Source organism: Anthonomus grandis, chromosome 8 (assembly GCF_022605725.1).
Source record: "Anthonomus grandis grandis chromosome 8, icAntGran1.3, whole genome shotgun sequence".
In the NCBI taxonomy this organism is placed as follows: domain Eukaryota; kingdom Metazoa; phylum Arthropoda; class Insecta; order Coleoptera; family Curculionidae; genus Anthonomus; species Anthonomus grandis.
The window spans coordinates 27079628-27105060 of NC_065553.1; the positions used below are offsets into that span (position 1 = coordinate 27079628).

The window sequence follows — 25433 nt, forward strand, 5'->3', positions numbered from 1 at the left end:
TTAAAAGAGCATTCAAAAAGCTTAACTTAAAATTTCTGACCTCTACGCGTACCAAGTTTCTGAAAAAACTCAAAAGTTTTTTGGATTTCATTTATCTCGAGAATGGTAGGTTTTTGGACAAATTTGTGAGGACAAAAAATGTCGGGGACATCATTTTCTACAACTCTTCTCATTGAGTTCACTTGCTGCGATAAAAATTACAAAAAATAGATGTCGCCAAAGTACGCAAAAAAGCGTTTTTTCGCTTTTTGGGATAGAAAAAAATTATTTATCGCAGCATTGTCAATGAAAAAGTTGTTCGTTTTGAAAAAAACCTACAAAATTCATCTAAACTAACACCTGAAGAGTCTAACACCTGAAGACTTCAGCGATGCGATCATACCAACAGTGGAAACGGCGTTGGCAAAAGTTCATCTTGTCTCAGGGGGAGTACTTTGAAGGAGACCATATTGAAATTCCTGAATAATTGTAAAATAAAGATATTGTTCCACTTTTATACGTATTTTCCGGACAAACGTCGTACATTGTCGGAAAATCTCGTACTCTTGGTTACTTCTTAATTACGCTGCGATTCTGCTCAATATTTGTAACAATTATGTATACACGATAATTATCTTCTTTTTTGTTAATTTTTTTTTAATTTTTACGAATATACTTGCATGTACATATGTATATCACCGACTAAGTTGATTTAATTTTATTAACTTTTCCAACTTTGTTTATATTATTATTACATTATGCACTTATGTACTTCTATGTATTATTATTGCAAAAGTGTTTTTATAAACGATAATGATCTTTTTTTGTGATTTTTTTATTTTTACGAATATCGCAGTTCGTCTGTTTATCACCGACTAAGTTAATTTAATTTTATTGGGTTTTCAAACTTTGTTTACATTATTATTATATTGTGGACTCATGTACTACTATGTAATATTATCGCGAAAGGGTGATTTACACGTCAATGTATTTAAAGAATAAATAAATAAACAATTGCACCTATTGTAAATGTGTGAAGTAATAAACAACATTTTTTTTTGTATTTTATTATAAAATGAAAAAATCTTATGTAAACTTATTAAAGTGAGCAAGCATAATAAGTTCTAAAGTAATAATTTAAAAGTATAAATTACAAACAACTTTAATTATTAAACATGAATTAATAAGTTAATTTCACTGTAATTATAACCACATAATAGCGCAACAAGCTGACAAAACAAGGATTAATGTGAGTACAAAACATTTTAAACAAAGATTATCATCAATATCAAAGAAACAATTTTCATCGAATGCTTTCACAGTTTACCAACAAGGAATATTCTAACAAGATTTTTTTTATTGTAAATGTTATACGACTGCACATATATTTTTTTTTATATCTCTTTTGACCAATGAAGTTAATATACTATTTTCTTAAATAATCATATAATATTTTTCATTTTCTTATTGTAAATATGGAAGATCATTTTTAAATATTTTGAGTATGAAAAAACTTGATTTCATCGTACAAAGCAAAATGGTCGTAATTGTACACGCTATAACTAGGGAACGGTTTATTGGGCAAAAAAATTTTTTGAATGAATTTTGTACGTTATTTTGAGATAAACAACTTTTTCATTGACAATGTTGCAATAAATAAATTTTTTCTATCCCAAAAAGCGAAAAAACACTTTTTTGCGTACTTTGGCGCCATCTACTTTTTGTAATTTTCATTGCAGCAAGTGGACTCAATGAGAAGAGTTGTAGAAAATGATGTCCCCGACATTTTTTGTCCGTACAAATTTTTCCAAAAACTTACTATTCCCGAGATAAATAAAATCCAAAAAACATTTGAGTTTTTTCAAAAACCCGGTACGCGTCGAGGTTACAAATTTCAAGTTAAGCTTTTTGTCTGGTTTTTTAACGATTTCCGCAAAAAAAGTGTGTAGGTAATTTTTCGTCACAAATTTTTTCGTGACAGATTTACTGTACTAGAGGTTGATGTGACAATCGAATACTGATTTCTTGCAAATAAATTATAAGCAGGGAAAAAACGCATTCCATACATTTCAGCATAGGGAATAGCAAAGTACCCTTTACTAAAAAGCTGCTTTGAGATGTCTTCTTGGGCTCAACAATAACATGGGAGTGTAATATTCAGCAACTTTACAGCAAACTTTCTAGGTCTGTGTACCTGATAGAAATTCAGTCAGGATGTGTGTCCAAAAAAAGCCTATTGCCAACACCTCACGCCTACTTTAGCTCAGTCATGGGTTATGCAATTCTCAAATGTAGTCATTCCTCTCATAACACTAATATTACAATGAAGGTGCATAGCTGGGTTGGGTTACCCTAGAGGACTGCAAGTCATGGGTTATGCAATTCTCAAATGTAGTCATTCCTCTCATAACACTAATATTACAATGAAGGTGCATAGCTGGGTTGGGTTACCCTAGAGGACTGCAAACAAGCCATTATGGATCTGCAGAAATTGTCACTTCGGATTGCATCCCTCTTGCAGTACCTAATATGTCTTAAAGAGACCTTACATCTTTTTCAAACACCAAGAGGTTCATAATTGTCTTACGAAAAACAAAGAAAATCTAGTTTTTAAAATCAATTTCACCTTGCAAGGTCAAACTGGTGCCATTTCTGGCACCAGTTTGACACTCTTCCACAACACCAGTTCATCAACTCTTTTCATTCACTAGTTTCTATGGTTGAAATTCTAAATTATCAATACAAAAATCTCATTCATTCTTCACAAAGAGACGTACACACAAAATTGATGAAAATACACAGTCACGGTTTCGCGACATATAGCAACGCGTGATTCGCTCTGGCTAGAGCATCATCAGATGTGGACATAGTGTAAAGGGGGACCTAACGTGTATTTGTACACGTTAGATCGTCGTTAAATAGTACATCTCTCCGAAAACTTAATTTTTCAAGTATTAGAGGAGATACCAAGCAACCGTTGCGTGAAAATAGCCACACGCAACCAATAGGTTAATAAAAATAAACCTACAGCAAATAATTTTATCTGAACAAGGAACATACAGTATGTGTCAGCCAAATGGAATAAATTAGCTAATAAATAGACGGGAGCGTGTTGGAAAAAACGCTCGAACACGTCGATTGGTTTTTATAGTTGCGCAATTTTTATACAGGGAGTATCAAATAACGGTGGCCAATACCAACTTGCTTAGTTTAAGCATAACACCCTGTATGTTAATTAATTTTTAGGTTTCTTAGTACATTTTAGACATATTTTGTATACAATGTCCTATACCTATCTTTGACTGTTTCGGAAATATGTAAAATTCAAAAAATAACATTTTGAAAAGAAAATTATTTATTTGCCGAAAATTGTTACAACATATACAAAAACTTATAAATAATACAAATCTAAACAATAATGTCAATGGAGGAGATGTTGAAAATGCTCGCCACCAACGTCTTGCAACACTCTACCCGTAAATAGAAATTTCTTCCAAGGTTACTCAACATCTCAGCTGTAATCGATCTAATTGCCAGAGTTATTCGTCTTCGTAAGTCAGCTAAGTCAGTGGGTTTAGTTTTGTATACAATAGTTTTCATAATATTCCCATAAGAAAAAGTCTAATGGCGTCAGATCGGGAGACCGTGCTGGCCATTCCATCGATCCTCGCCTCCCTATCCACCGATCTGGAAATATTTAATTGAGGTACTGCCGGACATTTATTTGGTAGTGGGGTGGTGCTCCATCTTGTTGAACCCATATCATGTTCGCTGGAACTTGTGGGTTTCCTGGATCAGGATAAAAGTTGGCCAACATTGGCACTACATTATTTTGAAGCAATTCTAAATAATGATCGCCATTCAAATTGCCCTCAATAAAAAAGGGACCTATGATCAAAACCTTCAATAATTCCTGCCCACACGTTAACCTTTTTAGGGTATTGAGTATTGTCATCTCTCGTCCAGCGAGGATTTTCCCTGGACCAATAGCGGCAATTTTGACAATTGGGATGACCGTGAAGAGTAAAGGTGCACTCATCAGAAAACATAACGTGTTCTAATTGGATCACATTTCTGTCTAACATTGTCATCATTTGTTGACAAAAATACATTCTCCTGTCAAAATCGTCTTCCGTGAACTCCTGGGTGGGTATAATTTTATAGGGATGCATTTTGTTTTCTTTTAATATTCTAATAACTGATGAATAGTTAATATCGAGTACTGGGGCTGCTTTCCGAGTAGATGTATGTGGGTGTTCTTAAAACTCAAGCATAACAGCCAATTTGGTATCCTCACTTATTGCATTGGCAGCTGCTTTTTTTATCTACCTAACATGGCCCAGCTCGCGGAATTGCTTTTCTATTTTACTAATTGTCCCTTGGGTTAAAGGCGGCAAATTTGGAAATTTTTCGTGAAATAAGCGAGCTACTTTCATTTGCGTCCGTGCATGTATTATCTCCATAGCCAATCATCTGTAGAATTGTTATTTTGTGCATTTCTGTTAAATGAGCCATTTTTCTGGCTTGTAGTTAATGAAATTCAAACGACTATAGCACTGACGACTACTTCTATCATTAACATGAGTCAACATTAAGTCTGGCATTTTAAACCAAAGTAAACAACAATTTTTAGTTTTTTTATTCTCATATCAATAAAAAGTAATGCTGAAATAGTTTTTGCTTGCTTTATCATTACCAAGACCTAAATGGGCAAGAAGTATTAAGTGAGTTACAGAGAATCTTAAAAAATAAATAATTTTCTTTTCTAAATGTTATTTTTTGAATTTTTTGGTATAGGATATTGTATACAAAATATGTCTAAAATGATCCGATGAATATAAAAATTAATTAACACACAGGGTGTTATGTTTAAACTAAACAGGTTGGTATTGACCACCATTATCTGATACACCCTGTATAAAAAGTTTTTATGAAAAAAAATGCGCAACTATAAAATCCAATCGACGTGTTCGCGCTTTTTTTCCAACACGCTCCCATCTATTTATTAGCTAATATATTCCATTTGGCTGATACACACTGTATATAATTAGTGTAATATATTTTACGTAAATAACCATCTGATGAGTTGAGACTGATAAGTCATGCATTAAAAGTGTTCCTTATATTATTATTTCAAGGAACAGCAATGAATACAAAAAGTATGCAATAGATAATATCTTTTTTAACAAATAACCAAGAAATGTTCAATCACTTGATAATAAAAAATTTCTTAATGCTATTAAACCAGCATTAATCAAAAATATTATATACAAATATGAAGACTTCTTAAGTGGATCTGTTGTGATCTCGGCCTGAGGGCTCATGCTTCAATGTTGTAAGTGTATTAATTTGTAAGTAGGTATATCTCCTTTAGAGAGGGTAGAGAGAAAAAACAATTGAAGCAAAAAATTAGATAAGTTACTGGTATTACTTTGTACCTTCTGTATATTATTATAGAAACCTGATTATCCTGACATGTGTAAACAATTATCTTTATTGTATAAACACAAAATATATGAATTTGAATTTTGAGCGACTCACAATTTGGGTTTAGGTTTGGGGATTGGGTACGAGAAAAGCGATAATCGCAACCCAAAAACTTGCCCAGAATTGCTACGACCAGAAATAGGACGTTGTTTTTTTCTTCATATATTACGAGAAAGCATTTGATCGCGTGGAACACTACAAATTAATGCAGCTCCTCAAAAAGCTTGATATAGACCAGAAAGACATCCGATGTATAGAAAACCTATAATGAAACTAAAGCGCAAAAATAAAATTAGATAATAGCATGGTGCAACGCAATACAAATTATTTGGATTTGGAAGCAGTTTTTGAAAAAACTTTAGAAAATGTGGAGATAGGTATAACGGTTCATGGAGATTAACAATATTCGTTATGCTAATAACACGGACATGATTGCCGACAATATACATGACCTTCAAATACTGGTCAAAGTGGTAGGAGAATAGAGTAAGGAGAATAAGAGTTCAAATATTAACACCAAAAAGACAAAATTGGTGATTATCCCCAGGAATCTGAATACATTTGAAAACTCCAGTAACGTAATGCCCATAAAAAGTAAATAAATTTATGTACCCCAGCACTTAGTTATTGGAAGACTGGACATCGAATAACGAAGTAAAATATTGCATTGAACAAGCTTGGCAAGCGTTTTTGAAGTTCGGGAAGGTGCTTGTCTGCTCCGAATTTGATCTTGACTTGCGGCTAAGATTCGTAAAATCTTACGTTTGATCGGTGTTTCTCTATGGTAAGGAAGGACGGTTGGACATTGAAAATGAACGCAATTAAAAAAACTGGAGGCCTTTGACACGTGGGTGTACCACAGAATCCTTAAGATACCATGGACGGCAAAACTGACAAATGAGGAAGTACATGAACGCATCTCCAAGGAACGCGAACTCTTTCAATCATTAAAAGGAAAGTATACCGACTCTTGCAGTTGATGATGGAGGGCAAGATTGAGGAAACAAAAGGAATTGGAAGAAAGAAAATATCATGGCTGCATAACCTCAGAGAGTGGACAGGAAAACATTATGTGCAGTAGCTGATACACGTAGCCAGAAATAATAGAGAAAATGGAAAATGTTATCGCAAACATCCACTAGTGGATATGCATTGAAAGTAGAGAAATACTTTAAAGATTTTCAAACTACTCCGTCATTGTCTAAGTCTTATCGTAACGAAAAACACAATTTACCAATAAACTACTGCCATCACGGATTAAAATAATTTTTGGCAACCTGTTCGGTTTTAAAACTGTTTTCACGGTTAAAATTAAATCGTACCAGATGAGCTATACATCTTAATTTTAAAGCAGCTGTTAAGTTTTATTAATATTAACAAAATAAATAAATAAAACAAGGTCGAAAACTGAGTTTATTGCTCCTAGGTACCCTTCGATACGACAATCATAATAATTATTATTGTGGACATATCAGGCCTGTTGACATAATGTCTCACACACACTCGTAATATATGTTAAAGTAAACATTAGGAAAAACTCGTTTCAGTTCCTTTACAACAGATTTAGGCGGTATTATATACCTACTTGTGACAGCATAACTATTTTTTTTATTGTTTTTAATAAAAGCTTGCTCGTTTGTTATAGTATTACTCAACGTGAGGTGATTTATGATGCATTGTGACCAGCGAAGCGTTTTCTATGAAAAATAATCCTTTTGCTGATTAGTAAATGCGTATACGTGAGTACGTCGGTATTTTGTTACTTGTGGTGTTTTATTGCCTCATAAGGAAACGTTCATTATGCTCTGACACGTTTTCCCTTGTATATAAGCAGTTTCATAGAATTTAGTTCTAAAGTTAGTCTAGACAGCCGCATAGTGGAACTAATTAAATCGTTAAGATTCTTGCTAAAGTTTGGATTTTTATGTACTTCAGTTTGTCTATAGTATGTGTCCAAGTCGCTTCTATATCTCAATCCTCTTCATACAGTCTGATATGGAGAGGATTGATCCACTGTTTTTGTACCCCTGGTAATTGAAAAACTATTCTAAGCAATTTTTATGAGGTTCTCATTCAGAGAGTAGTTTCTAATGAACAATTAAATACCTAAAGAATTCTTGTACGATTGTCTTACCCAGACAATCTGAGCACTACCTAGTAATAACCAATTCCAATATTCACAATACGCCACTGCGTAGGTTTCGTTTATTAAAATTCATCAGTAATCTTATCATTTTGGCCATGAAATCAGGTGATTCATCTGATACACAACGAGAAACAAAAGGTAACGAACGTTCCCATGCGAGTAAATTTGTGTCATTATTACATTAAGTATCACACATAAGCTACTCATATAATTACATTTTTATCGTTTGTTTAAACACAAAAAAAATACAGCAGTGACTAACGGGCTATTTCCAATAGTTTAGTAGATTTTAACGACGTTTCCCATAAAAGTATAGACAAACCGTTTAAGTTTTACGATCACACACTAGAATCGATTTATTAGCAACCCAAAACGTTTTTACAGGGAAGCCGCCCACAGCGCAAAAACAGTCAACTCGGTAGCTGAAAATGTAGACCTTGGGGAACTATGAGAAGACAAAACGGTAGACGGACGGATCTCGCCACTTTCTGCAATTTGCTTCTGCTGGTGCTGCTACAGATTCTGAGCGTGGTGATCGGCACGAACAGCGATGACATCTCGAACATTTGGTATTTTGGGTGCAGATGGTTCGGAGGAAGTGAGAATAAGATGGCTTGCAACTGCTCGTCGGAAGCGAAGGAGGTAAGATCACTTTGTTATTTTCTATTAATGTATCTTCTTTTATTAAGTTCTATGGGTTAGATTTGTTAGAACTCTTTGGGATGATAGACCTAAATGGTCTTTAGGTCCAAAAAGGCGCTTGTTGAGGTTAACCCACATGATTGTATGTGTCCAAAACTAAACTGGGGGAAAACGGTGAGGTACTTGATTAAATGGCAAACCTAAAGCCGCGTATCCACTGGCATTAATATTTGTAGCAACATTTGTAAACGTTTGCAAATATTGATAAACGCTTGCAAAACGAAGTACCCACCGATCAGCACATGTTGTTTGAAATTGTTCACAAAGCAGTTTTGAGAGCGTTTGTCGCGTATCCAGGTGTTTTTTTATTTTGAGGAAAACCGAGAATAGAAAAATTGTAAAAATGGCCCCGTTAAGTAGAAAGAAAATTGCCGCCTGTGCTGCATTAGTATTTTGTGTACTAATGGAAAAAAAAAGAAGAAAAAAAAGAAGGAAACATAGATTTTGGGTGTCTCATTTTTTAAAAACTAGAGTTTCTATGCAGCTGATTTCTGATATCAAAACTGACAGGAGTAGCTTATTCCAAAATTTTACTCGAGCTTCGCCAAGAGATTTTGATTTTCTGCTCTCAAGAATTTCTCTAGAAATATCTAAAATTGACACGAACTATCGAGAATGCGTCTCTGCCGAAATTAGACTGGCCATCACACTTCGCTTTCTAGCGACAGGAGATTCCTATGCCAGTCTTATGTACCTCTTCAGAGTTTCGAAGCAGCTCATTTCTAGAAAAATTCCTGAAGTATGTGCCGCCATCATGAAAGCATTAGCGAGCTATGTAAATATCTATTTATCTACAAACCTAGAATGTCGCGTCTCCACTGAAATCAGGCAGAAATCCACAAACAAGTCAAATCCCTTGAAGTTACCGACTTTTCGCGGAACAGTGACAAACGCCTGCAAACGTTTGCAAATGTGAGTGACCGACGTATCCACCGGATAAACATCGTGTTTGTAAACGATTGCAAATGTTTCTAAACGTTCCGTTTGTCAGGTGGATACGCGGCTTTAGAACATTGAATCCCTAGAATAAGCCTAGCTGCAAACCATAGGCGAGGTCGTTTGAGTTCACCATCTCTCAGACAATGATGTCAAATCGACTTTTTAATTTTTCATTCAATATATATTTTTCCTAATCCACTTAATATTTTATAGTGTGTTTTATTTTATAACAAGTAAAAAATGCACTCTTTAAAAGTTTCATTTATTTGCTAACTAATAATATATACTTTGAGAGTAATTTTTTCAAAATAAAAAAAGATTCCTAACAAAAAAGTGTATTAAAAAAAAGCAACTTGGCAACGTAGAATACTTGTTTGCAAAGCAAGTATCCAATGTTGCCACTTTGTGTTTTTTTTTGAGATATTTTTGTATGTGTGAAGTAAGCGTTAGATTGATATCCACCAACCCAATCTAGAACGCAGCATATGTGGTTTGTCAGCAACCTATTTATAGTCCGCGCCCGCTGTTATTTTTAAACGATATAATGCCTGTATCTCCTGATACTCCCAAGGAATTTCAATAATTTTTGTCCAGATATTAACAATCAATAACTAAATTGATTTATAGTGGTTATAAATCTCTATAAACTTTAGTTTTCTTTGTGAAAATTAAAGTCGAATATTAAAGAAATGAAAAACGCTCTCAAAGGATTTGAATTAATCTTTTTTCTATAATATATAATAAATATCTAAACGCATTTGAGGTGGTTGCAAACCTCTATAAACAAAAGTTTTTTGGTAAAAAAATATTGAATTTTTGGGTGTTAAAAAATATAAAGGTTTAACCATATCCTTTGGCAGTTATAGCCGTTTATGATATCTAACAACTCAACAATTTTTAAACAAAAAACTTTCGTTTGTAGAGGTTTGAAACCATCTCAAATCCCTTTAGATATTTATTATGTATATTATAGAAAAAAATTAATTCGATTCCTTTTAAACTTAACCTTTTAATTAATTTTTACAAAAAAACCTTAGTTTGTCGAGGTTTAGACCCACTATAAACCGATTTGGTAATCCATTGTTAATATCTAGACAAAAAATTATTAGAACTCATTTGCAATTTCAGAAGATACAGGCATTTATTGATTAAATAAAAGTGGGCGCAGACTATAAATATGTTGCTGACAAACGACATGTGCTGCGTTCTCGACTTTGATTGCTGGATATTGACCAGACACTACCTTCATTTTTGCACACATTATTTTTGCGGAATTTTGGGTTCGAATAAGTAAAAAATTTGCTATATTATAATAATGTACTTAATTGCATATTTTTATTAATATTTTCCTCAAAGAAATTAAGGGAAAAAGCTTAGTTTTGGTATCCAATACTCAATAGATACTTCACAAATATGTATTCTTTTATAATATTATAACCTAGAAGGATGACACCATTGACACCTAACTCGCCTGTGAAAGATCGATTTGAATTTCCTTTTTCCCCAATAAATTTATGATTAATTAAACGCACTGAAACCACTCAAAATACCCTTTTAATACTAATACCGTTGATTGAATATTCTCAAATATTCAATTAACGCTAATACTGTACGAAAGGTGCAGTGCACCACCCAAATGTCAACAACGAGCACTGTGTAAAATTCACTGTGAATAAAAAATCACATTCAAAACTTGATGACAACTTGAAAATAAACTGTGAAATGTCAAAATGTGAATGAGAAAGGCGCGTTCACATAAAGACAAACGAATGCGCGTTGAAATTGACCGAAAGAAGTAATTCATTCATCAGCGATTTGCCGTCGTTAAATGTCTATGAAAATATATATTTTTTCAAATGTGACAACAATGAATCATTGTTGTCATTGTCAATGATATTTACTTTTAGCCCCCTTAATATTTGTATCTGGGTATGAACTATCCTTAACACAATAAACACAGAATAGTAATACTTTTCTTATTATTATGCCTTTTCACTGCCATGATATTAAACTACACGATAAGCAAACTCGCCAACCGGCGCTCAATCGTGAATTCACGTTCACAGGTTATATTCACAGTGAATAGAAAATCACGTTAACAATTATACCTGTAAATTCAAATTCAAAATTTAGCTCAAGCCTACTAAATACCTTTATCCCGAGAATATTTCTGAGCGAAATTTACAGCGCTGCCTTTCTATGTGGAAATTTTACGATTTAAAGAATCCAAATTTAAACTATTAATTATTAGTGATTAGTGTAAATATAATGCAAAATAGTTTTGGTTATTAAACGAATTTCACTCTTTCTTTTACTTTATAATAAAGAACGGAATTCAGTTTCTGCTTATTTATTATTGAAATTGTCAAAACATAAGACTTGTCAAGGCAGTTGTGCATATAGGTCTTCTGATGGACCTGTCATGCCCCACAAAAGTGATATTGTTTATTATATCACTTAATTTTTGTCTGTTAAAATTAAGTAATCACTGGCGACATGGAATACTAAGCATGTTTATCAACAAAATATCCCCTCTGCGCTCTGTGTAGATGTTGCGCTCAATCGAAAGCAGCCAATGTTTATTCTAGTGTATTCAATGTTCTAAGTGGGATACAAACGCTTTTCCTAATAGGAGATAGTTGAATTGGATTTAGATCTACTGCATCATTAATTCAGACCGGCTGATTTACATAAACTGCACCAAATTTTGCTCAAAAAACTGGTGATCGTTTTATTAACAAATTGTAGTTGGTTTAAGACAAACTGCACTATTGTTTGTTGCAACGTATTTATTCTTACTTTTTTGTAGTCGATGGTCCATTCTAAGTGTTTTTAATAAGAAACGAATTAACGTCGAAAACTATGTCGAAATGTCTATGTCTATTTGAAAGTATTATGGAAGAAAAAAATCCTAAATAGGAAAAATAATAAGAAAATAATATAACCACTAACAATTAATATGTTTAATGTGTTCTCCATTATTCTTAAAATAACATTGGTATCCTTCTTTGTATCTCCTTTTAATTATTATTTTGTACGCCATGCTCGTAAGTAAGCAAAGGAAAATATCCAAATGGGAAAGATCAGGTCTAGTAGCTGGCCACGCTTCCTATACATTCATTAAAGGGTTCGTTTAAATACTCTCGAATATGGAACTATAAGAATACCAAGAATACAAACTACTTTTCACGAACCCAAGATGCTCGGGTTGGGTTGGAACAAACTGCACCACTGGCTGCCTCAATATAAGGCCCGTGATCATTTAGTTTCACAACAACCAAGGAAAATCCTTTCACTAACATACAGGGTGTCACAAAATTCAGTGCGAATATTTTAAGAGCGTGTGTTCGAGTTAAAATAAGACTTTTTTTTTCTTATAAACTTTCTAAAATGCACCCGCTAAAACCTACAGCCTGCGCAAATTGCTTGAAAAAAAGCGATTATTTGGTATCGTAACTACAACTATGCATCGATTCTTCTGAAAATTTGCAAGTCCCTGTTTTCCGGGTGCTCTTTTTATTTTCCTTCCCCAAAATGGTGTAAATATAAGTTGAAGGGAGGATTCAGGGAAGCTTACCCTTCTGATGGACCGTAACTTATGTTTCCTATAATAAATTGAAAAATCTAGCAACACCATCTAGTTAGCTATGAAAAAAAATATATAATATAAATATATTTTTTGTCTGTTGAATTTTTTTTATATAATTAAGCGTTTTCAAGAAAATCTATTAAATTATAAAAAAAACGAAGGTAGCTGTGGCTGTTTTATTTTTTGTCAAATTAAGTTAATAATTTAATTGAAAAATTTTCGATTTTTGTCATGGCTAATTAGATGATGTTCTACATTTTGAAATGCTCTTATTGAAAACATAAGATATGGGCTTTCAAAAGGATAAACCTCCCTGAATCCTTTCCTAAAAGTAGGTTTACACCACTCTGGGTTCCAAAAATAACAAGAGGACCCAAAACAATTAGGACTTACAATTAGAGCAAATTTCCAAAATATTTGACGTATAACTGTAGTTCAATGTTCCAAATAATCGATTTTCTTCAAGCGATTTGCGGAAGCTGTAGCTCTGAGGGGGTGCATTTTAGGACACATGTTTATAGGAAAAAAAAAGTATTATTTTAACTCCAACAATACGCTCTTAAAATATTTGCACCGAATTTTGTAACACCCTGTATAATCAACTATTAGTTTAAAACCCACTGCATTACTCTCTGATTACCCAACTTGTACCAAATTCGAATTAACTTGTGATCCTTCAGCCTCAAAATTACCAATAAACACTACCTTTTACTAATGTAATATAATTGGGTTAGGCCAAACTGCACGACTGCTGGTCCTCAATATGAGTATTTACTGCTTATAAAATTCTAATTAACTCATAATCGCTCAGCTATAAAACTCGTCCTATAGTTGGAACCTTTAGTGTAGCACTCACAGTTGCGTCACACACATGTCGAGAACAAAATAAAGAGTTTTGGTTAGTGGTTAAACGGTTTTGTGACTTGCGCTATAAAACTTTCCAGAAAAAAAACTTTTATTAATTAAGACGGTCGAGTTGGATTGACAAACTGCACCACTTTTTATATTCAATATGTGTATAAACTGCTTGTAAAAATCTAATTAATTTATGATCGTTCAGATATAAAACTACCAGTAAAAAATCTTTTACTAATTTAATATGGTCGTATTGGATTCGAACAAACTGCAGCACTCGTTATCCTCAATATTTTAAATGCACTGTTGGTTGTTCTCTTGCAATAATTTACCACGAAAACTACCAAGCAAAAAATTTTTGCTAGCATGCGAGGTCTGGCTATTAAATAACGAGACTGGTTACGAAAAAGGGTTTTATTATAAAAATTGTTATATTCGAATGCTCCCCTTCAATATACTCCCCTCCCCTCGCCACACATCTTTCTATACGTTTTTTCCATTGGTCGAAGCAGTGCTGGAAGTCTTCTTTGGTGAGGGTCTTTAGGAGCTCTGCCGTTTTTTGCTTTACCGCTTCCATCGACTCAAATCAGGTCCCTTTCAAAGCAGATTTTATCTTCGGAAACAAAAAATAGTCGCACGGGGCCAAATCAGGCGAATACGGCGCGTGCTTGAGCACTGGAGTGCGCTTACCGCCCAAATACTGCTTTACAGATAGCGCGTTATGGGCAGGTGCGTTGTCCTGGTGCAAAATCCACGAGTTGTTTTTCCACAACTCGGGCCGTTTCTCATGAACTCGTTCTCGCAGTGTTGCCAAAACTGACAAATAGTAAGTCTGGTTGACCCTCTGGAACCTATTCAATCATCACGATACCGTTAATGCCGAAAAAAACGATCAACGTTGCCTTGAATTTTGATTTGGACATCCTTTCTTTTTATTCTGGGCGATTCAGGCGTCTTCCAATGCATCGATTGCCGCTTGGTTCCAACATCGTATTGAAAAATCCACGTTTTGTCGCAAGTAATAATGTTTTTCATCAGTCCAAGATCTTTTTCTAACCTTTCAAGGAAATCTGAGCAGATCTGTTGATGCAAGAGCTTTTGGTCAGGAGTCAGATTTTTTGGCACCAACTTCGCACAGACTTTTGTCATGTGCAATCATCCGGGTGCTCATTCGACGATCTGTACGCACAATTTGGTTGATTTTGGTCACTGTTTCCCGAGTTGAAACAGTGACAGGGCGACCTGAGCGCTGGTCATCTTCAGTGCTCTCTCGGCCTTCACTAAAGCGCTTACACCTCTCAAAAACACGCGCACGAGAGAGAGAATTTTTCCCATAGACCTGTTGTAACAATTTATAGCACTCAGTCGGAGTTTTTTTCAATTTAACGAGAAATTTAAGATTGATGCGTTGCTCTTGTTTTTCATACATGGTTTTCGGCACGAGAAAAAAACACGTACGTTTCAAACCGCTACTGCACGAATACTATAATAGTGACGCAATACTATTAATAGTGACGCAACGCACGAATACTATTAAATAGCGCAGTCTCGTTATTTAATAGCCAGACCTCGTATAATAATTGGCTTGGGTTGAGAAAAAACTGCACCACTGGCTGTCCTCAAAATGAAAAATAATTGCCTTAAAAATTATAATTTCACCTCTTCAAATTATTAATTAAATTATAAATTAAACTTGCAATCCTTTTGCTAGAAAGATACCAAGGAAAACCTTTTTTTCTGTCTAGAAAATATAAATTGGATTGAGGTAAACTGCACCACTTTCTATTTTCATGAAAAATATTAACTGCTTATAAAGGTCTAATTAAAAGTATCAAAAAAAATCTTTTACTAAATTAAGATGGTTAATTTGGGTTGAGACAAACTGCACCACTGGCTCTCCTCAATAAGAATAATAAATTCCAAGGAGAAACTTTTTACCAACATAGAACAAATTGGGTTGGGTTGATACAAACAGCACCACTTTCTGTTGTTAATATGTGTATTAACTGCTTGCAAAATTATAATTAACCTATGATCCTTGAGCTATAAGACTGCAAAGAAAAATTCACTCAGTTTTCAAGAAACGCCTTTTCTAATTAAGGTGGTCGAGCTGGGTTAAAACAAACAGCACCACTTTCTATCTTTAATATGTATATCTTTTTATTAATTGCCTATAAAATTCAAATTTAACTTGCAATCCTTTAACCAGAAAACTACCAAGGATAAAATTTTTGCTAGCATAGGATTATTGTTTTGAAACAAACTGCACCACTTTCTTATTTCTTTCTGCCAGGAAAAACATTTTACTAACACAAGATGCTTAGGTTGGATGAGGTCAAACTGCATCACTTTCTGTTCCCAATATGAATATTAACTGGCTATGAAATTTCAATTTAACTTACAAATCTTTAGCACGAAAACTACCAAGACAAAAACTTTTTACTACCAAAGATAATTGTGTTGGGTTGGGATAAACTTCATTGCTTTCTGTATTTAATATATGTTTAACTGTTTGTAAAGTTCTAATTAACTGATTCTTCCGATAATATAAGATGTTTGAGTTGGGTTGGAATAAACCGCACTACTTTTTTATTTCTGTCTGCTAGGAAAAATATCTTACTAATATAGGACAAGATGCGTTTAGTATATAATACAAGATGCTTAAGCTATGAAATTCCAATTTAACTTGCAACCCTATAGCATAAAAAATAACCAAGGAAAAGCTTTTTATTTTATAGGAAAATGGGATTGGATTAAGTCAAGCTGCACCACTTTCTATTCTCAATATGTGTATTTACTTCTTGTAATAGTCCATTTAACATACTAAAAAATCATTTTTTTTGAAGAAAATAATTTTGAATGCTACTAAAGTATGAATAATTTATCACGGATTTTACAGATTTTCAAAAAATTTAGGATTTATAGTAATGAGATTTAAATTATGTCTTAAAGTATGCATTCTTTTGAGTGATACTTAAAAACCTTATAAGGAATTTTTATATTTTTCTGAGAGGGTATAGAGGGATTCCTGAAGATGATTTTTATGTATAAACTATATTCTACAACTTTTGTTCTCGATACTGAAAACGGAGAAGACAGTGGCAGTAAAGGAAGATTTTTGCGAAGGAGTAGAAGAATTTAAGTAACTATAATAACCCAACAGCAAATCTTTGATAGATACCGTCCTGTATGGGTTTCTTGTCAGTTGAATTATGTGCCTTTCTCAGGTGAGCCAAGAAATATACCTAAAAACTTCATATGTTTATCCTGTGGCAGATCTATTTGAGTCTCGCAAACTGGAAAGTTTAGATGTTGTGGAGTTTTGCACCATTTAGCTTTAGTTTATTTGTTACAAACGATTCCTTCATTTTAATTTCCATTTTGTCTTTACTGCTGATTATTCTTTTAGTTGGGTTATGACTCTGCAGCAGAGTAATATCGTCAGCAAGCAGGATCACTTTATGATCTGGGCCCATCTGTGGAATAAGGTAAAAAACATAAAAGTAATAAAAGTGAGCTCAGACATGTAATTGCTGCTGATGAGATACATTGGCATTATAGCACACAATTAAGCTGACAAAGGAAATGTTATTTGGATGGAAGTTGCAGTAGGATAACTTAGTTGACAAATGCCTTTGTCAGATCAAATAATAAGGCATATATGTCAAAATGTAATGATATATGTGTCAAAACTCTCAACTGCCCCTGCACACCAAAGAGATCAAAACAGTATTTGCTTTTGATATTTTTAAGATCATTTATTTTATCCTTAACCATATTACACGTCATACTAGAATCAGTGGTCAATCTTTTAGGAGTTAAGTCTGAAGTAATTTTTTTTGTAAATGTAAGCAATTCAGAGACTACTAAAAAGTCATTGAAGGTCTGAGCGTTTAAGTTATGGTAAGAAATAGATGTACCATTTTTTTTATTGATTATCGTCCACATCCCTGTTTATTTATTTTCCGAGTTCCTTACAAAGTTGCTTCTTTAAGTTGCTTTTTTATCTTCATTTAACATCTGCCTGGAAACCATGGGTAACCTGGAAACCGTAGGGTGCTGAAAATGGATGCTGCTTAGTTTTTGCAACTTTTCCCTCATATTCTACGAGGTAGTCCCACAAGTACCCGACCCAAGAAAGAAAACACGAAAATTTTGGAAAAAAATATTTATTTTTCAACATATTCTCCTTTCAGCTCTATACACTTTTCCCAGCGATGTTTTATAAGTTCGATACCCTTTTTATAATAAGAACTTCTTGCGTCTTGCACCTCGAAATAGCCATTAACTGCAGACATCACTTCAGTTTTTTTAAGTTTGGAAACAGAAAATAATCTGAGGGGGCTAAGTCTGGCGAATAGGGTACATGAGGTAGCAATTCAAACTTTAATTCATTAATTTTGGCCATTGCAATAACGGATTTGTGAGCTGGTGGATTGTCTTCATGAAACAACACTTTCTTCTTAACCAAATGCGGCCGTTTTTGCTTGATTTCTTTGCTCAAACGTTGCAATAAGTTCGCATAATACTCGCCGTTGATAGTTTTATCTTTTTCAAGATAGTCACTGAAAATTATCCCTCGCGCATCCCAAAAAACCGACGCCATGACCTTGCCTGCAGATGAACCGGTTTTGGTCTTCTTTGGAGCCGGTTCTCCCTTTTGAGTCCATTGTTTTGATTATTCTTTTGTCTCAGGTGTGAAGTGATGGACCCATGTTTTATCCATGGTTATGAAACGACGCAAAAATTCTGCATTGTTGCTATTAAATTTCGCTAAACACTCAACTAAAACATCTTCACGACACTGTTTTTGCTCGAGTGTGAGCAAACGCGGCATCCATCTTGCACACAGCTTTCTTATATCAAAATGTTCAGTTAATATGCGATGTACCGCACTTTTTGAAATGTCTACTATGTCCGCTAGCTCGCGCACTTTCAGTCGACGACTATCCAGTACCACTTTGTGAATTTTCTTTAAAATTTCTGGAGTCGTCAGCTCATTTGGTCGACCACTGCGATATTCGTCTTGGCAGCTCGTACGGCCTCATTTAAACTCTGCTACCCAATATTTTACTGTTGTTAACGAAGGAGCAGACTCACTCAGAGTAGAATCCAGTTCAGCTTTTATATTGGTTGGGCTGAGGTCTTTTAAATAAAAGTATTGTATCACATAACGATGACCAATTTTCTCCATTTTCACAAATTCACTGAAAACGTTCACTATTGATGGCTGCCAAACAAATACTAAACAACGTGGCGTATTCAAACTTGAAACATATGCTTTATAGATTGTATGCTTTCTAATACACTGATATTTTTCAAACTACTACCGACATCTCTAGGTCAGGCCGGGTACTTCTGAGACCACCCTTGTATAGATTGTCACTGAAGCTTTATTTAGGTAAGGCCCTGTTTTAAATAATTATTTAAATTTAGTAGGGAAGCTCTCTCTTCTATAGTATTAGAGTTTAACCTAGTGAAGGTTTCGCATCTGATGTTGACATCCTGATGATAATACCTAAGTCACTAAGAGAACATTGAATATTTTACCAAATATCAGAGAGTCAAAAAAATGCGCTTATTCTGAATTCTTCAAATCCTATATTGCTAAGAAATCTCGGATATTTTAACTTAATTTTATAATCTTATTATCGAATAAACGTAAAAAATACAATATAATATAATAATTATTGCAAATCGGTTCTATAAATAGCAAGAATAATTCTTCCAATCTCGCCTTTCTTCTTGTTCTTTCACTAAAGATAGCTCGTCGTGAATTTATTTCGCCGACCTACTAAAGCAAATTTGCTTATCGCACTTCAAGAAAATCCCGGATTAATTAGCGTTAATTCTCCTCGCGATTTCAATTAAAGTAATGAGCCGGCCGTAACGAACTGCGGCGTGATTGCTCTTGTCGGGCCCCGTCTGTTTATTTAACCCGTCCATTAAAAAATATTAAATCGACCGTAAAAAATATCACAAGTGTCCGCATCTGTTGCTGCGGTCAGATCACAATTTATGGTGAATCTTTTTTCGCTCGTTAATTGGTTATGGCATGTGCGTTGATTTCTTTTCTCTCCGGTTTTAGTTTGTAATTTATATATGGCATTTTTATGTTACTAATTTGTATAAAAACCATAAAAAATCTACAGTTTTACGGTTTCTTTTATGGTATTGTTATTTATGAGGTTTTAATGCTGTCTAAGTGAAATACACTTGGTGTTTAAAAGATTAATGCGTTAACTATGAACAGTAAATATAATGTACTCAATTAGTTTTACGATGACAGATAACTTTTAAGCATGTTAATATTTATTATAAACGTCAAGGCAGAATAGTTCAAATGGAACCTAAATTGTAGTTTTCACCTCTCACTAGTGTCGAAAATAATACTTTTGAAAAAAAATTAATTAAACTTAGCCCAACTAAAACTCTCATAGCTGACAATTTTGCATCTAAAACATATTTTATTCGCCATCTACCTCCTCCTTCACCAACTTACAATTAATGTTTTTCCTTTTAGATCTGATTATCGGCTTTAATGTACATTTTGTAGTAAATAGTAGTGTTGAATCAAATTTTTACACCATTTTCTTATTTCATCTATAGGGATTTATATTGACTTATATAGGGGAGAATAATGCTAAAGTTGATTGCTTTAATGCATATATACTTAATCTCTTTATTTAATATGCGCCATTTAAAACATCTCGGATAAAACGACAGCTTGGATACTTTATTTCTCTTTAGGAATAAAGCTTTATTTAAACATAAAAGACAAAAAATTAAATTAATTGGGAAAACTACAGACAACTTCGAATCCAGGTGACAGTGGCAGTTGAAAGACAACAGAAGTTTCTCTCAATTACACATTACGTAAAGATGACTCGAAAAATAACTGAAAGTTGCTGCGTTAGACCTTGAGATCTTGTCTTCATATCTACAAAATGTGAAAGAGTGTGTTGGAATTTCGAATCTCAGTTGGCAATACTAGAGGAAGTGAAGTTAGGTTTATTTTTCATCAAATGAAAAGCCCTTGGAACAGATGAGATTGGCGTATCCATGCTGTTCCATTGCTCTGTCTATATTCTCCCTTTTTTAGTGCATCTCGTTAACTGTTATATTGAAGCGTCAACTTTACCACATTCGTAGAAATTTTCACACCTTATTCCTAAATTTGTTGCATCGAATTAACTGTCTGAACTTAGGCCCGTCAGCATTCTCTCCACCATTTAAGATCAGAGCAAACCTATTCTGTTCTTGGTCTGTCATAAATCAGCGCTCCATTGGCATACCAATATCTTTTATTACCTGTTTGTTAGTTCAGGGCTCTGCTATATAACACCACTTTCTTCCCCAGTTAAAAGAAAATCCTGAGACCTGCCTTCTTATTTATATATTGAATGGGCCACCGTCTGCCCCTTCTCATTTGTTTCGGTCTACAGACTGGGATTTTAGGCCTCTGACTTTTCCATCAAATTGGAGAACCATCCTTTCCTCTCGATCTTTTTTTTAATTCTTTTGCTGGTTTATTATGTGGGGATCATTAGCTCCGTGGTTTACGTACCAAGGTCTAACTTTTCACTTCTTTTTTTAATATTATTATTATTTATACCATGTTGTTAAACTTAACCTTATTATGTCATTTACTTATTTGCTAGCATGGACTCTGGAGAGGCTAGGAAGGTTCATTTGGTCTTAAACTAGCCACAGACATAAAAAGCGTTTCTTTAGGATCATTTTGTATTGATTTATTAATGTTTATCCTCTAAATTTGTTCGGTTTCTACATGCATTTCTTTAACTTTTTTATTATTTCTTTAATTATGTCGTTTTTCTTTCAAGCCACGTCGAAGCTGTTGGCCCTAAATGCCAATACTATGCAAACCAATATCTATGGCTGATGTTTTTTTTTAATTCCTTTTTTAAGGATAATGTTACCATGTTCCAATATAAGGGCGCCTGGATAAAGGATCGGCATTTTGGTGATGTTCGAATTTTCTATATTCTATTGTAAAGTGATACTCTCTTCAATTCTAACGTTGCTTGCGTATATATCCAAAATAAAAGTTTGTTGCCATGAATTGGATATATTAAAATGAGAGATGTGCACAGTATCTTTTTAGCCCCTGAAACGCTTCTTCACAGTTTGCTGACCAACTAAATACCATTCTGTCGTCCGTAATCTTATGTAGAGGTTTTCCAAGGTTAGCGACATTTTTTACAATCCTTCTTTAATATATACAAAGACCCAGAAAGCCTCCTAACTGGTGTTTGTTGTCAGTGGGTCATAGCCAATTCTCGATTGCTTCTATTTCATCTGGACCAGTATTGACACCATTTTCTGATATTACATGAGCGCAGTAGTGAACTTTTTTAATCGAAATAAACAACAGTTTTTGGGACTTAGTTTCAGGTTTTAGTTTCAACAAATACCTCTTGATTATTCTTTAAATGCTTTTCAAATGTTTTCTCCAGTATAATGACGTCATCCAATTAAACTAAGCATGATTCCCAAGTCATTCTACGTAACACGGTTTCCATAAGGTTTTTAGTGGTAACTGGAGCATTTCAGAGTCCAAAAAGTATGACTGTAAACTGAGAAAATTCTGTTCCAGTCGGGAATACAGTTTTTTCCTTATCATCTGGATGGATTTTTACCTGCCAAAATCCTCTCTTTAAATCCAGCTTTAAAAACCTGATAGCCTGTCCAAGCTGTCATTAAGTCTTGGTAGGGACAAAACTGTATTTCTTGGTACCTATTCCTTATATTCGGTAGCTGTTTAAGTTGTGTAGAGGTGGTTCTGTCTGATGACACATTTCAGGAAATAATTGGGGATCAACAACGTGGATTCACCACAGGACGCTCTGTGGATACAAGCTTAATTTTGAGCAACTACATCTTTAAATCCTTTGCCGACGATAATGAAACACATGCGATATACACGGACTTTAGTAAAGCCTTCGATAAGGTCAACCATAATATTCTTATCTTTCATATTTCAGATATTGGCATGAGCGGGTCCCTTTTACTTTGAATTATGTCTTATTTGATGGATAGAGAACAGCACGTTGGTGATTTTCTGTCAAACCCATTTTCGACAACTTCAGGGCTCCCACTTTTGGGCTCTTTGCTGATTATTTGAAGATTTTTCGACGGGACTTCTTTCTCTCAAGATCAGTTGGTGCTCCAGAGAGATATAAACAAAGTGTTTTCCTGGTGGAAGTTGAATAAAATGTCATTAAATATCGAGAAATGTGGGTTCGTGAGGTTTACTTGTTTAAAGGAGCTCCTTGTCGATATATTATTGAAGGTATGCCCTTAAAACAGCTTAACTTGGTCAAGAATTTAGGTGTTTTTTTGGACCCGAGACTTACTCTTTCCTACAATTTCGAGTATACCATAAATAGAGGTAATAAACTGATCTTGCAGAGACTTCACCAATGTGTCAGCATTAAAATCACTATATGTTTACCTAGTGAGATCTCTTCTTGAAATGTCCAATATAATTCAGTCACCTCATTTTCTCAATTTACATTGAGAGGCTTGAAAATGTTTATCGCAAGTTTATCAGGTTTGCCAGATATTCTCTTTTGAATTCGGGCCTGAATATTACCTGTTCTAAGACCATATCCTACTTGAGTACTATCAATCACAAGGCAGTTCTTTGATAATTGCTTTGCGTTAAAAGTCCTGAATGGTATTGTTAGAAGTCCAGAGTCTCTGTACCTTCTCTCTATACATGTATCCTCTCACAAAACACGAGGTCAGGAGTTTCTCCATATTCACTTTTGCAGAACATCCTATTTACTAAATAGTCCTATTAACAGAATAGCTTCTACAGTGAATAGATTTGCGAAACAAATAAATTTAAGTTTTCAGCTAGGGCTCTTATTTTGGGATAGTACCATAGCCCCACTCTTTAGGTTAAGTTTAGCTAAGTATTGTTTATTAGAAGCATAGTTATTACTTAAGATAACTGTTAGCTCCTAATATGTACTTGAAATGTTGTATACGTTGACCGATGAATAACTAAATAAATAAATAAATATAATTTAGTCGCCGATAGTCCACATAAAATCTGGTACATCCTTACGTATGTATCCTTGGTACGTCCTTTTTCCTTACTAGTACAACTAGAGATGTCGAAGGACTCTGGGATTATTCCTTCTTGAAGCGTTGAGAAAAGTTCACCTTGTTTTCTCTTTAGTGTTGATTCGATCGCCCAGTCTGATACAATCGACAGATCTGAATAAGGCTCCTGAGGAAGTAATTAAGTAATAGAAGAAGTAAACAGGTTTGATATTCAACCTGCTGTTCAATCTGGTTTCAGAAAAAAAATCTAGCGGTTCAACTGCTTTTAACAAACGATATACAGGGTGTTTCAGAACAATGGGATCAAACTTCTAGGGGTTGTTCAGTGCAACAGTAGAATCCATTTGAGTATAGGAACCCATGTCCGGAAATGTGTCTCTACGCCACTACGGCCCTAGGACGCGTTTAAATTTAGAAAAAATATTAATTACCTAAATAGGATCTGATGCATTTATTTTTACCTTTTGTATATGATACCATCACAACAATTGTTCAAAATGTCTTCCTCCACCCTCAATACACCGATTTAAACGCCGCACATGATTTCGGCGGACTACACTAAAATTTTGATCCTCGTTTTGAATCATTTCAAATGCTGCTGTTATTCGTACAATTAAGTCTAGCTCTGATTCTACTGGAACTAAAGTCTTTACATGTCCCCACAAGAAAAAATCGAGCGACGTTAAATCGCGTGACCTAGGAGGCCAAAAAACTGCACCACCTCTGGCAATCCAACGGTGCCCAAACCGCTGAGCCAAATACTCGCGTACTTGTACAGCAATGTGAGCTGGCGTTCCATCATGCCGAAACTACATTTGCTGTCTAACGTTTAGTGGAACATTTTCAAGGAGTTCTGGAAGAACTTCCTCCAAGAAACGCAGATAAATAGGTCCTGTTAACCGTTCCGGTAGAAGGTATGCCCTAATTAAATAATCATCAACAATGCCTGCCCATACGTTGACAGACCAACGATTCTGATTTTTTCTTGGAAAAATTGCAAAAGGATTTTCTTTGTCCCAAACATGGCTATTCCTACTATTAAAAATACCGTCTCTTGTGAAAGAGGCTTTATCGGTCCACAAAACTTATCGTAAATAATTTGGTTGTGCAATGATGTGATCCAGAAGCCATCGACAAAATTCAACTCTAGGATGATAATCGGCTGCAGTCATCATACCTTGAACTCTCTGGAAGTGGTAAGGATGGAGTTGTTGCTCGTTTAGTACCCGCTAGACAGAAGCGTTACTCATATTCATATTCTTAGCGACGTCACGTGTGCTATTTGATGGTTCACCGGCAACTCGCTGAAGCACCTCTTTTTCAAATATGACCGTTCTTACGGTTCGAGCAATACCAGTATCATGCATCTTGGTCTTAAACATGCCTGTCTCAGCGAGCCGCCGATGAACCGCAATAAACTTTTTGTATCCAGGATGCTGTCGTTCGGGACAACGTTCATGATACAACCGCGATGCTGCTCGTGCATTGCAGTTTGTTGCTCCGTATGCCAAATGCGTATCCGCCAATTCTTGATTGGTAAAGTTTTCCATTAGCAATAAATGTTTAAAAATTGTAACTATAAAATGTTTAAACATGACATTGAGAATTGACATTGATACGCGTTGATTTTAAACAATTGTT

The 25433-nt window shown here is 34.5% G+C and overlaps 2 protein-coding genes across 9 annotated transcripts in view; one reads left to right on the forward strand and one right to left on the reverse strand.

Moving 5' to 3' along the window:
• Positions 1 to 25433, reverse strand: part of LOC126739392 (E3 ubiquitin-protein ligase MYCBP2) — a 714511-nt gene that overhangs the window by 511453 nt on the left and 177625 nt on the right. The window lies entirely within an intron of this gene.
• The window catches only part of LOC126739412 (uncharacterized), a 49879-nt gene that overhangs the window by 21767 nt on the left and 2679 nt on the right, over positions 1 to 25433 (forward strand). Inside the window, exons 1-2 of one of the 5 annotated variants that reach the window (XM_050445090.1) lie at positions 7080 to 7205; positions 7997 to 8254. In XM_050445090.1, coding sequence (XP_050301047.1) covers positions 8060 to 8254 — 195 coding nt within the window. In that variant the 5' untranslated portion in view covers positions 7080 to 7205; positions 7997 to 8059. Of the gene's footprint in view, positions 1 to 7079; positions 7206 to 7770; positions 8255 to 25433 lie in introns of those variants that run through there. The other 4 variants (XM_050445088.1, XM_050445089.1, XM_050445087.1 and 1 more) reach the window with 4 other exon arrangements.